The sequence below is a fragment of the Schistocerca nitens genome, chromosome 3, assembly GCF_023898315.1.
Source record: "Schistocerca nitens isolate TAMUIC-IGC-003100 chromosome 3, iqSchNite1.1, whole genome shotgun sequence".
Lineage (NCBI taxonomy): Eukaryota > Metazoa > Arthropoda > Insecta > Orthoptera > Acrididae > Schistocerca > Schistocerca nitens.
Genome location: NC_064616.1, coordinates 926,875,615 through 926,889,644, shown reverse-complemented (window position 1 = coordinate 926,889,644; position 14,030 = coordinate 926,875,615). Strand labels below are relative to the sequence as shown.

Here is a 14,030-nt window from a genome sequence, read left to right as displayed (position 1 = left end):
ATATAAAGTTGATCGTCGGTAAAGCAGATGCCAGACTGAGATTCATTGGAAGAATCCTAAGAAAATGCTATCCGAAAACAAAGGAAGTAGGTTACAGTTCGCTTGTTCGCCCACTGCTTGAATACTGCTCAGCAGTGTGGGATCCGTACCAGATACGATTGATAGAAGAGATAGAGAAGATCCAACGGAGAGCAGCGCGCTTCGTTACAGGATCATTTAGTAATTGCGAAAGCGTTACGGAGATTATAGATAAACTCCGGTGGAAGACTCTGCAGGGGAGACGCTCAGCAGCTCGGTACGGGCTTTTGTTGAAGTTTCGAGAACATACCTTCACCGAGGAGTCAAGCAGTATATTGCTCCGTCCTACGTATATCTCGCGAAAAGACCATGAGGATAAAATCAGAGAGATTAGAGCCCACACAGAGGCATACCGACAATCCTTCTTTCCACGAACAATACGAGACTGGAATAGAATGGAGAACCGATAGAGGTACTCAAGGTACCCTCCGCCACACACCGTCAGGTGGCTTGCGGAGTATGGATGTAGATGTAGAAGCCGGACAAATGGAGACCCAAAATTAGGTCCTTTCAAACTCTGTCGGAGGGTGATAACACTTTGTCACACAAGTAAGCGGCATTACCGTACCCTTCAAAGTGATCACTGAACATCTTGACGCAGTTCACGCCCCTTATATATCCTACCAGGTCTGGTAACAACGCTAACACGAATAAAGCTAATGAACACTGGCAGCCGTTCTATCTATCACAGAGAATTGCAACTCCAGTCATTTACATACTCGCCTATGGTGTGTACGTGTACGAAGCTACATATAAATTCGACCATGTCTTCTGGGTATTTAGCTAGTCAGAAATTCTACTAAGATTTGTTTAGTGAGAAAAGCAGAATTTTTTACTAGCTAGTGCGTATTTCCTTTACTACAGAACAAATTTCACTTGTTGTATTAAGAATGGTTTTACACAATTTGATAATAGAATAGGTGAATAAGTAAAACAAGGAGGCCTCTAGTTTTGAGCACTTACTTGGATTGATTCTCCTTCCGACGAAATGATATCTGTCATCTTGTTGTACTCTATTTCGTGGAATTTTACGTAGCGAATGTTATCAAAAATAGACAGCAAGTGGTTCTGGATGGTGTGCGAATCCGAGGCTTGCCCCAGGATCTCCAGCAGCGCAGGGTCCGAAACGAAGAAGAACCGTGGAAACATCGTTCTCTTCTTTTCGAGGTAACTGATGAAGAAAGATATAATTATTCAAAATAGCCTGAATCTATCTTCTTCTTCAAACATTCTCATTATTACACGAGAGAACACACTTTTTGTCTTTGTTTCACTTCCGCAAAAAATGGGCAAAGTGGGTATTTCTTGAGTAACAAAGGCTCAACATTTGTCTGGCTGTATCGCAAAGTTTAAACAGTGAATTGTGTATTAATTACTGTTTATGTAGCCACCGGAAAAAGAGCAAAAGAGAAAAAGAGTTCTTAAAGATACGATACATTTCCCCCCATTGACAGAAACTGTTACTTATCTACAAATGATGATTCACCAATAGCGACTATACAATCTGCGACTGTCCTACGCTGAACTTACTCTTCACCGACTATCACATAACTACTACACTCCTGGAAATGGAAAAAAGAACACATTGACACCGGTGTGTCAGACCCACCATACTTGCTCCGGACACTGCGAGAGGGCTGTACAAGCAATGATCACACGCACGGCACAGCGGACACACCAGGAACCGCGGTGTTGCCCGTCGAATGGCGCTAGCTGCGCAGCGTTTGTGCACCGCCGCCGCCAGTGTCAGCCAGTTTGCCGTGGCATACGGAGCTCCATCGCAGTCTTTAACACTGGTAGCACGCCGCGACAGCGTGGACGTGAACCGTATGTGCAGTTGACGGACTTTGAGCGAGGGCGTATAGTGGGCATGCGGGAGGCCGGGTGGACGTACCGCCGAATTGCTCAACACGTGGGGCGTGAGGTCTCCACAGTACATCGATGTTGTCGCCAGTGGTCGGCGGAAGGTGCACGTGCCCGTCGACCTGGGACCGGACCGCAGCGACGCACGGATGCACGCCAAGACCGTAGGATCCTACGCAGTGCCGTAGGGGACCGCACCGCCACTTCCCAGCAAATTAGGGACACTGTTGCTCCTGGGGTATCGGCGAGGACCATTCGCAACCGTCTCCATGAAGCTGGGCTACGGTCCCGCACACCGTTAGGCCGTCTTCCGCTCACGCCCCAACATCGTGCAGCCCGCCTCCAGTGGTGTCGCGACAGGCGTGAATGGAGGGACGAATGGAGACGTGTCGTCTTCAGCGATGAGAGTCGCTTCTGCCTTGGTGCCAATGATGGTCGTATGCGTGTTTGGCGCCGTGCAGGTGAGCGCCACAATCAGGACTGCATACGACCGAGGCACACAGGGCCAACGCCCGGCATCATGGTGTGGGGAGCGATCTCCTACACTGGCCGTACACCACTGGTGATCGTCGAGGGGACACTGAATAGTGCACGGTACATCCAAACCGTCATCGAACCCATCGTTCTACCATTCCTAGACCGGTAAGGGAACTTGCTGTTCCAACAGGACAATGCACGTCCGCATGTATCCCGTGCCACCCAACGTGCTCTAGAAGGTGTAAGTCAACTACCCTGGCCAGCAAGATCTCCGGATCTGTCCCCCATTGAGCATGTTTGGGACTGGATGAAGCGTCGTCTCACGCGGTCTGCACGTCCAGCACGAACGCTGGTCCAACTGAGGCGCCAGGTGGAAATGGCATGGCAAGCCGTTCCACAGGACTACATCCAGCATCTCTACGATCGTCTCCATGGGAGAATAGCAGCCTGCATTGCTGCGAAAGGTGGATATACACTGTACTAGTGCCGACATTGTGCATGCTCTGTTGCCTGTGTCTATGTGCCTGTGGTTCTGTCAGTGTGATCATGTGATGTATCTGACCCCAGGAATGTGTCAATAAAGTTTCCCCTTCCTGGGACAATGAATTCACGGTGTTCGTATTTCAATTTCCACGAGTGTATTTATGTAACTAAAAGCCGGCCGTGTGGCCGAGCGGTTCTAGGCGCTACAGTCTGGAGCCGCGCGACCGCTACGGTCGCAGTTTCGAATCCTGCCTCGGGCATGGATGTGTGCGATGTCCTTAGGTTCGTTAGGTTTAAGTAGTTCTAAGTTCTAGGGGACTGATGACCACAGTAATTAAGTCCCATAGTGGTCAGAGCCATTTTTTTTGTAACTAAAAAGTCATTATCGGTAAGTAACTGATGTAACTGTGTGTGCCGGATTTTAAGAAAGCTGCACAGTCATGTTTATCCATTTCTTAACTATTAAACACTAAAACTAGCAAAATACTATGAATTAATGATTAAGTACTTAAACTGAACGATGACAACTGAAGCATCTATTAATACTCTCCGATATATTATTTTTAGTCATTAGCGCATTGCATCTGTTGTGTTTTACCAGTAAATGAAAATGTTTTCATGACAGAAAAAAATTTAAAATCGCAGCTGTGACGTTTTATGATTGGCCTAGGGAGAGAATTATTTCAAATTATAAGTTTATGTTTATCCTAGTGTCCGCAAAGTACTAAGGACAAATTCTTGCCATGGTTGAAGCTGACAGTCTAGGCAGTATAAAATTGGGGTTCAGCTTCTTTAACATGTCCGATGCAGACGAGACATAAAAATGGTGACGATGGGAGCTATACTAAAAGTACGAGGCGTGTTTTTAAGTAAGTACCGTTTTAAAATTTAAAAAAAAAGACGTGCTAAGATATCTCAATAATTTTATTATTACATGAAAGCCTGTACCTTAATCTACTTTTCTACATAATTTCCGTCAATATTGAGGCACTTGTCATAACGTTGTACCAGTTTTTGAATACCCTCCTCACAGAAGTCTGCCGCCTGACTTGTTAACCACTGCATGACCACTGTTTTGACTTCGTCTTCGTCTTGAAGACGCTGACCGCCCAGGTGTTTCTTCAAGTGCAGGAACAGACGGTAGTCACTGGGCACAAGATCGGGGCTGTATGGTGGATGATCTAGAGTTTTCCATCGAAAAGATGTGATGAGATCTTTGGTCTGATTCGCCACATACGGACGAGCATTGTCTTGCAGCAAAACGATGCCCCTGCTCAACTTCCATGGACTGTTGCTTTGATTCTTGTGTGACGTAGGCCACCCATGTTTCATCGCCCGTAGCAATTTGGCTTAAGAAATCATCACCATCGTTGTGGTACCGCTCAGGGAAAGTCAATGCATTGTCTTATCGTTTGGTTTTGTGCACATCCGTCAACATTTTCGGTACCCAACATGCGCACAATTTTCGGTAATTTAAGTGCTCGGTCACAATGCCATACAAAACACAACGAGAAACATTAGGAAAGTCATCCCGCAAGGAGGAAATCGTAAAGCGTCTGTTACCTCTCACCTTATTGTCCATTTCCTGCACCAAAATTTCATTAACGACCGAAGGACGCCCACTCCGTTGTTCATCATGCACATTTGTGCGGCCATCTTTAAATGCTCTCACCCACTTTCTTACCATTCCATCACTCATAATGTTTTCTCCGTAAACTGCCTAGATCTCACGATTAATATCGATCGCTTTTAGGCCTTTAGCACTAATAAATCTTATAATAGGCCGTACTTCACAGTCGGCGGGACTCACGATTATCGGAGGCATCTTAAACACTCAGTACACAACGTAAACAAGGAAGACTCAGATTGTAATGGCGTCAGTGCGTAGATTAAGGTACAGGGTTTCATGTAAAAATAAAATTATTGAGATATCTTAGCACGTCGTTTTTTTAATTTCAAAACGGTACTTACTTAAAAAAAAACACGCCTCGTATTAGAATTAGTTTCGAGTGCTACTAACAGAATGTGCAATAAGAGACGGATGCGTTAGGTAAGCTGCGCAAAAAAGTCTTAAGCAACCATCATTTCCTACATAGGATGCGAAGTTTCCCGCCGAACTGGCGTTCACCACAGCCATGTCATTCAGCCGCTATCGTGAGACAGAAAACATTGAGGATTAATTATGTAGTGGTTGGGTCGTCCGTGGTCAACAAAACCAGTTGATTGCACTGTTTTAAACATTTAAAAATATGGCGTGGGTGTAACTGCCGTTCCTGTATTAATTTCCGCACAGTACTTCACCTACCGTACATTGTTGGGAAATGCATACATAATGAATACATTTATTACATCGTAAAGACAGGGATTCACAGGTATATTCTACAACATGTTTTATTACGTAATTTCAACTGAGTCTTTTCAGAACCATGTTTGCTTATATCAAATTGATACGTTTCCCATAATACACCATTAATGAGTGTATCATCATTGCAGAAACTCCCTTTATATGAATTCGATGTCAGGCTGCGTGAGCTACGTACTCAAACTGTTTGCTCACCATATCGTTGTGTGGACGAAAGTGTCATGGTTAGGTGAAAGTGAGGCAGCTGAGAGCTTCAGTAGTGATACATCCCTACACTCAATCACATCGGTTATACAGGGTGAACATTAATAAAACCGACAAACTGCAGGGAAATGGAGGAAAAATAATCCTATGAACATGTGTGCGGATATGCGTCTTTGCCACGGTAGATGGCGCTGGCGAATGACAGTCCCTCTGACCACGTGCTGTATGTTACTCTTGTGTGTTGGAGGCTGTGTGATTGATGCAGCGTACTGTGATCAACAACATGGTCTGGTATTCATGTCGGAACAAGCCGAGATGGTGTTTGTGTACGACCAGGCAGATAGTAACGGAGAGGCAGCACAGCTATACCAAAGCAAGTACTCTCACACACACCAGCCACATCAAGAAACATTTCAAGTCCTTTTTGGGAGTTTCTGTGCATCCTTCCACCATCCTTCACACCTATAAATCCATGATCCGCCCCATCCTTTGTTATGCCAGCGTCGCTTGGATTTCCGCCCCTCCCCGGTTCTATAAAGCCCTCCAAATCCTCGAACGCCATGCGCTCCGCTCTGCCTCGCCTTCCGCATCCGCCTTCCGTCCCCCACGCACATCCTCTACGACCTCATCCCCTTCCCCCACCTTCTCCTTTTCCTTGAATGCATCCGCACACTATATATTGTCCGCCGCCTTGAGCCCCCTCATCCCCTGGTGTCTCCCTTCCTCTCCAACCCCAACCAGTTGCCGCGCCTTTACCGTTGTGTCCCTCCCTCCCTCTCCATCTCCACACCCTCCATCTCCTTTCCCAACACAACTTCCACCCTCTACCCCTCCCAGATGATGAGCTTCGCCCTGACATCTACCCTTCCTACCAACTCTAACCCCCTCTTCCTGCCTCCTCCTCAGGGCTCCCTCTCCTCCCCCTCCCTCCTCCTGAGCGGCTTCCACCTCCTACTCCCCCTCCATCTCCTGTGCCTCCTTTCAGTGTCTCTGCGCTCCCTCCTGCCCTGTCTTCCCTTTTCTTCTCTCACCCCACGTGTCTCCTGCCTCTTCGTGAACCCACAGTTGCCCCTCCTCTCTTCATCCCGCCGCTTCCCCAGCTGCCCCATGCTCTCCCCCCTTTTCCACCCTCTCTGACCTTTCCCTCGGCAGGTCCCACCTGGTAGTTTTATTCTTCGTCATGTGTGCTCCAAGTGGGTTTTAAGTGTGTTGTTTCGGAGTGTTTTTAATACTGTGGCCAACTTTTAACCTGTGCATGCGCATTCAGTGTCTTCTCTGTGTTTTAAGAATCGCCAACAGTGTTTTTTTAACTTTCTGGTGACTTTTTTAACTGTCCCCCATGAACGTCTCAATGTCAGTGTATTTTTACCTCCATTTTCTCCCCTTACTCTTTTTTATGTTCCCCTTTTTTTCGCCTTATGTTGTAACATTTTATTCTTATTTTAGTTGTCATGTCACTCGGCTGAAGAGCGGTGGATTGTGCCGCTGACAGCCCTCCCCTGCCCATATGGGGCAGGGGAATGAAATCACAATAAACGAAAAAAAAGAGTTTCTGTGATCATGGTCCCTTTAAAAGAGACAAACAAGTAGTGAGGCGGCGGACTGTGCGCACGCCAGATTTGGAGGACCGTGTTCTAAAGGACATTGAGAAGAACCCTAGAACATGCTCAAGGCAAGTGGCCTGCCACCACGTAAGCCATAGTGCGATTATGTGTATGCTGCATGACATCCGCTACTATCGCTATCACCCGAAACGAGTGCAAGGATTATCAGCAGCGGATTACCCGCTACGGGAAGGATTTTGTCGATGGTTTTTGCACCAGATCATCACAATTATGGGATATATGCCATCAGTCCTCTTTACCAACGACTCTTGCTCGGAACGTCAAGTAGTAAAGTAGCATAGCCTGCAGCTGATGGAAAGCAACCTCTAACAAGGCGCTTAGTAACGTATGGCCTAAGTAAGGCCTCAATAGCTATCTGTTTATAATTATATGTATGCAGCCAAGAAGAATCCTGTACAGCCAGTTAAGTACAATATATATTATTTTTTACCAACGACTTCTAATTATTTTAGTCATTGCAGATCCAGAACATGCAGCCAGCACCTTATCGACGTTACTGACAAACCTGCTATGATTTATATGTTTCTATTTAGCATTGGCCACTAGTCTACATTGGCGACGACTCGTTCGTCGTCATCATAACATCAGTCTGCATAACTGTCATTTGTGAGCTACAGACAATCCTCGGGGAATGGTTGAGGCATCCCATCGACATCGATTCGGCATCGACGTGTGGGGAGGGATGGAGGGATACTTGGCGACCATACTTGGACCGGTTATTATTCCACAACGCCTCGATGAAGGAATGCATCTGGACGTCTTACGAAATACTCTGCCTGGGCTACTTGAGAATGTGACTTCGGCAATACGACCGGTTTCGTGGTGTCTGCATGACGGGGCATCACACCATTTCCAAATTACAGTTCGCCTACACCTCAACAACATCTTCCCCGGACCTTGGATAGGACGCGGAGGCCCTGTAGCATGCCCTGCTAGATCACCGGACTTACACTCTCTGGATTTTCATCTGAAATGGCCACGCGGGGTAGTCTCACGGTCTGAGGCGTTTTGTCACGGCCCGCACGGCTCCCCCCGTCAGAGGTTCGAGTCTTCCCTCGGGCATGGGTGTGTGTGTTGTCCTTAGCGTAAGTTAGATTAACTTAGATTAAGTAGTGTGTAAGCTTAGGGACCGATGACCTCCGCAGTTTGGTCCCATAAGACCTTACCACAAATTTCAAAATTTCCAAATCTGAAAAGCGTTGTGTATGCTGAACCGGTTCCTGATGTGCAGACTCTTCAACAGTGTGTTCACGACGTCAGTGACGCTATTGAGAGAGAGAGGCGGCAATCCATGATGCGACGTTTGAACGCGTGCATTGCATCTCATGGAGGCCACTTTGAACGTATGTTGGGACGTGGATGCAATGCAGCTCTCCACTGTGTTCCGGGACCGTTTGTTGTCGTTGCACGCACACCGTCTATTTCCAGGCACATGGTCAGTCAGGAATTCGCCCTTGCAGTTTGTCGGTTTTATTAATTTTCACCTTGTATAGTTAGGCATAATGAATTATTTCGAGAATTTTTGAGCTTCTTAGTGTATCTCCTAGTAACACTCTGAACAAGACCCTTGTTTCAAGAAAAAAAGGAAGTTAAAAATTTAAAGTCCATTTCACGACGAAATCAGTAGAGACGGAGCGCTAGTTCAGAAATGACAAGACTTATCGCCTGTGTATTTTTGCGAAGGAACCTTCACAGCTTCGGCACTGAATGATTGAAGGGACCATAGGAAACGAATTCGAGTCCAGTCTGCTCACCTTGGCGCCGACTTGATCGCCAAGAACAATTTTCCGCTTATTCTCGACTAATACCGAGAGCTTAAAATTTTCACTGATTACATGTAAACTTGGCGATCGATGAAATCTAGCGATGTGCTGTTAGATTTGTGATTAGTAACTGTGAACATTTTACGGATATACTCAGAGAACTTGCAAGGGTTATCTTTGGAAGGAAGACTGTTGATTTGTTTTGTTTGTGTTTGCGGTACTCAGTTGGACGAGATATAATATCGATATTCGACAGGCACTGTAAAGTGCTTCTACTGTTACCACCATAAATCTTACATCTGGAGTGCAAGAAGCCATATGAACAAGGTGAGAGTCTTAACGATACGAAAAAAAATATCCAATGTCCATGCTGGATTTCGCAGTACACATTTGTATGTACACACATCAAAAAAAGTTATGCATCACCATGGTTCCCAGAACTCTTGAAGATAGACGTTGACTGTTGATATTGTAACACAGACACAGTCCCTTTGACTGTTAAGAGATGTCACTAAACCCGCCCAATGATGCAAACAACCATGCATGAGCAGCGCCTATTAGAAGGAGGGTGTCAGACAGCCGATCAGTTCGAGTCATTCCACCAGGAAGGAGGTACACGGTTCGTGTTGTCTGTAGTTCAACCATACCTAGACATTTAGTACCGCGGTTCGATCGCGTCTACATTGTTACTTTGTGCCAGGAAGGGCTCTCAACAAGCGAAGTGTCCAGGCGTCTCGGAGTGAACCAAAGCGATGTTGTTCGGACATGGAGAAGAAACAGAGGAACAGGAAGTGTCGGAACATGCCTCGCTCAGGCCGCTCAAGGGCTACTACTGCAGTGGATGACCGCTACGTACGGATTATGGCTCGGAGGAACCATGTTGAATACGTGATGACTGGGTGTTGTGTGTTGTCCTTAGGTTAGTTAGGTTTAAGTAGTTCTAAGTTCTAGGGGACTCATGACCATAGCTGTTAAGTCCCATAGTGCTCAGAGCCATTTGAACCATTTTTGAACCATGTTGAATAATGCTTTGTTGCATCCACAGGACGTTGTGTTACTACTCAAACTGCGCGCAATAGGCTGCATTATGCGCACCTTCACTCCCGACGTCCATACCGAGGTCCATCTTTGCAACCACGACACCATGCAGCGTGGTACAGATGGGCCAAACAACATGCCGAATGGACTGCTCAGGATTGGCATCAAGTTCTCTTCATCGATGAGTATCGCATATGCCTTCAACCAGACAATCGTCGGAGACGTATTTAGAGGCAACCCGGTCAGGCTGAACACCTTAGACACACTGTCCAGCGAGTGCAGCAAGGTGGAGGTTCGCTGATGTTTTGGGGTGGCATTATGTGGGCCGACGTACGCCGCTGGTGGTCATGGAAGGCGCAGTAACGGCTGTACGATACGTGAATGCCATCCTCCGACCGATAGTGCAACCATATCGGCAGCATATTGACGGGGCATTCGTCTTCTTGGACGACAATTCGCGCCCTTATCGTGCAAATCTTGTGAATGACTTCCTTCAGGATAACGACATTGCTCGACTAGAGTGGCCAGCATGTTCTCCAGAGATGAACCCTATCGAACATGCATGGGATAGATTGAAAAGGGCTGTTTATGGATGACGTGACCCAACAACCACTCTGAGGAATCAACGCCGAATCGCCGTTGAGGAGTGGGACAATCTGGACCAACAGTTCCAAGTCGAACTTGTGGATAGTATGCCACGACGAATACAGGCATGAATCAATGCAAGAGGACGTGCTACAGGGTATTAGAGGTGCTGGTGTGTACAGCAATCTGGACCACCATCTGTGAAGGTCTCGCTGTATGGTGGTACAACACGCAATGTGTGGTTTTCATAAGCAATAAAAAGGGCGGAAATGATGTTTATGTTGATCTCTATTCCAATTTTCTGTACAGGTTCCGGAACTCTTGGAACCGAGGCGATGGAAAACATTTTTTGATGTGTGTATATGAGTAAGAAAATTCCGCTGAAGATATCACGCCGTATGATGATAGTGCGTGTTATTTATCAAAACGCCGACGAAGTTCTCACATTATGCTACAGTCTGTAAAAATTGTCTTTATGTGAAGCAAAACAGTTTCTTCAACGCAGCTTTCAGATGTGCAGTGCATATTTATTTATTTGCGGAACTTGCTATTTTGAAAATATACAGTGTTTGTGGCAATAAATTCTGCAGTGGAAGAGCTAGCTCTGTCCACATGAGCATCTGTGCTTGAAATATTTCGTCTTATGTTATTTTCTGTCCCAGTGGACACATTGTTTCCCAGGAAGCGCTTCATATGTGTAAGTACATGTAGTCCTAGTCAAGGAAGCAAATATAGGGGAAAAATTCGTATAGTCGCAGATTTTTGTACAGTGATAAGGAGGAGTGTCGTCAACAACTTACTAAAAATCCTGATCGGCTGAGTGTGAGCTTGAAGGTGGCGGTTGGGTGGGGCTTTTAAAGGTGACTTTTTATGTTTCTCTTGAATATTCCGAAAACGGCTTCTAGCGAAAACATTTCCCAGTTCAAAATTAAACTAAATTAAATTTCATACGAAAGAAGTCCTATCCATTTTTTCTTTAGAACTAATAATCTCCATATTGCAGGTGATGGAAAATTCACAGCTTATTATATTAAAACAGTGTTTTAACGTTATGAAATTAATATTTATTGTTAAATGGAGTGGGTTAAGAACAAATATTAAGTGTGCAACATTTAAGTGCTGTAACACCTTATTAAGGGATAAATTGTATTCTGGGGGTGTAACAGGGGGAAAAGAGGTGGGAGGGGCTGAGTTTAGAAAGCGTCTGTGGTCATTCACTTCCCACCATTTTTGGCCAGCAAACTAACAGCGAGCAGGCAGTTCCTCATTCTCTGTACCTCACTACAGCACAAAAGCAACTACAGGGCGTTTCACGAAGTTATACTGACCCTTCTGACGTGAAGGTATTTTGCCTATTCACACAAGAGAACTGGACGGGACATGCTGGGGAGGTACAGTCCGTCCGTAAACTGAAAAGCGAGCAGCGTTCGTGATTGGAAAAGTCGCCTTTCTGGAAGAACGTCGCAGCTGCCGTAAAGGATGAATAGGAATCAATTTCCCCTCTAACAGTGTAAAACAGTGTACAGAGATTTATATAGAATCTGACCATACGTTTCTCTTCGGGTCGGTATAGCTTTGTGAAATACCCTGCAGTTGTTTTTTTATGACCTAGTGGGGCAGAGAGAGTGGGGAATCGCCTGCTCGCTGTTCAGTTCGTAGGCGTACAAAGGAGAGCAGTGCATCATCACAATCCGGCGATCTCCCTTCTTTCACGCGATATCCTCCACCCTTCCCCCCTCCCTTCCAACCCCCCCCCCCCACAAAGCCAGTCCGTCATACCTCGCGTAACACAATTTACCCCTTAATCTGGTACTACTACACTTATGTAGTACACATATTTGATATTTGTTCTTAATCCACTTTATTTAGCAATCAAGTTTAATTTCGTGCCACTGAAACGCTATTTTTAATAATCTGTGGTTTTTAAATCCCCTGTAATCAAGAAAGTACTGGTCCTTGAGAAAAAAATTAATGTGACCTTTTCTGTAGGAAATTTAATGTACTCGTACCTTAATTCAATAATGGGAAATATTTGGGATAGAAGCCGCAGTTCTCGAGCTATTCAAGAAAAACGTAAAGAAGTGACCTCTCAACAGCTATCCCACTCCCAGGCTTACGCACTACCAGTCAGGAGTTTTATATGTTGTTCACGTAACTCCCCCTACCACTGCACAAAAATCTGCGATTACACCAATTTTTTACCTTACTCGCTTTCTTTGGTTTTCCTTGAGTGGGCTAATGACACTTAACGAAGATCCGTGTAAGGCAACCTTCGTTTGTTACAGAATCAATTCTGGCTCCTTTTAGGAACCAAGCTTAAATGTCAAATGTCTGATGGACGTCGTTACTTTTTTATTGTTAGCGAAGTGCAGTATTAGCTGATAGTGTAGCCGGAATCAGCTATTAAGTTGTAAATTTGGTCCATCAGTGAAAAACAGTAGCCTGTTGCAAATTGTAAATAACCTTCTGTCAGAGGTACTCAGTAAAGTACGAAACCTAAACTTAATTACCCTAGGCTAGATGGGTGGCAGTATTCCGTTTAGACACTGAAACTGGAATGACCACACAGACAACACGTAAAGAACGGAATTAGGTTCAGGTAGGTGACAAATGCATGTTAGGAATAAGTAAACCGCTCGAAAAACGAAGCGTAATCCTTTGCCAGCGCTGTAGTTCTCCAAATCTGGTGGCACTGAAAAATTTGTATTTTGTGGGGTGGTTTTAAGAACAATGTTGCTTTAAGACGGTTACCTACGTGACCGAAATATTCTGAGCTACGTTGTGTTTAGTGTGCAGAGGGCTTCATGTTCGTTCTTGACACTTTCTCTGTCATTTAATTTGGATAAATGAAGATTAGGGTTTAGAATCGTGTAGGTCAGCTGATCATCAGAGACGAAGAAAAAATTGGGATAAGACAAGCTTGGGACATGATGGGACCGTGGCCATATCAACACAACACCTTGAGGGCTTTTGTTTATCACTTAGAAATTTGGAGCAATGGACGGACCCGCTGAGAGATTTCTGGCAGAGCTCGAGCTGCTCCTGGAGGTGCGGCAAGAGCTGCTTCAGCATGTCGTCGCCCACGCAGCACGCCACCACGCCCGGCGTCTCGTGCGCGCGCTGCATGATCTTCTGCCACGACTTGTCGATCTTGCTAAACCTGCAAACAACAGCGTGCAATTTTTGGAGCATCATGAGTTGCTAGAGCAGCGGTAAACATCCTATTGAAATTTAAAAGTGTAGCAATCCCTAAAAACTTGTCAGCACTGTATTTAGTCGTGTATCTGTTAAATTATTACTCTACCACAAGTCAATAATTAGTAAGTGAAATCAAATGAAGCAGAAGTACACTACGGGCCATTAAAATTGCTACACCAAGAAGAAATGCAGATGATAAACTGGTATTCATTGGACAAATATGTTATACTAGAACTGAGATGTAATTACGTTTTCACGCAATTTGGGCGCATAGATCCTGAGAAATCAGTACCCAGAACAACCACCTCTGGCCGTAATAACGGCCTTGATACGCCTGGGTATTGAGTCAAACAG

The 14,030-nt window shown here is 45.4% G+C and overlaps 1 protein-coding gene across 1 annotated transcript in view; it reads right to left on the bottom strand.

Annotated features, from left to right (window-relative positions):
• The window catches only part of LOC126249493 (dynein axonemal heavy chain 5), an 856,962-nt gene that overhangs the window by 460,516 nt on the left and 382,416 nt on the right, over positions 1-14,030 (bottom strand). Inside the window, 2 exon segments of the mRNA XM_049951144.1 lie at positions 1,042-1,249; positions 13,486-13,638. Of these exon segments, the coding sequence (XP_049807101.1) occupies positions 1,042-1,249; positions 13,486-13,638 (361 nt within the window).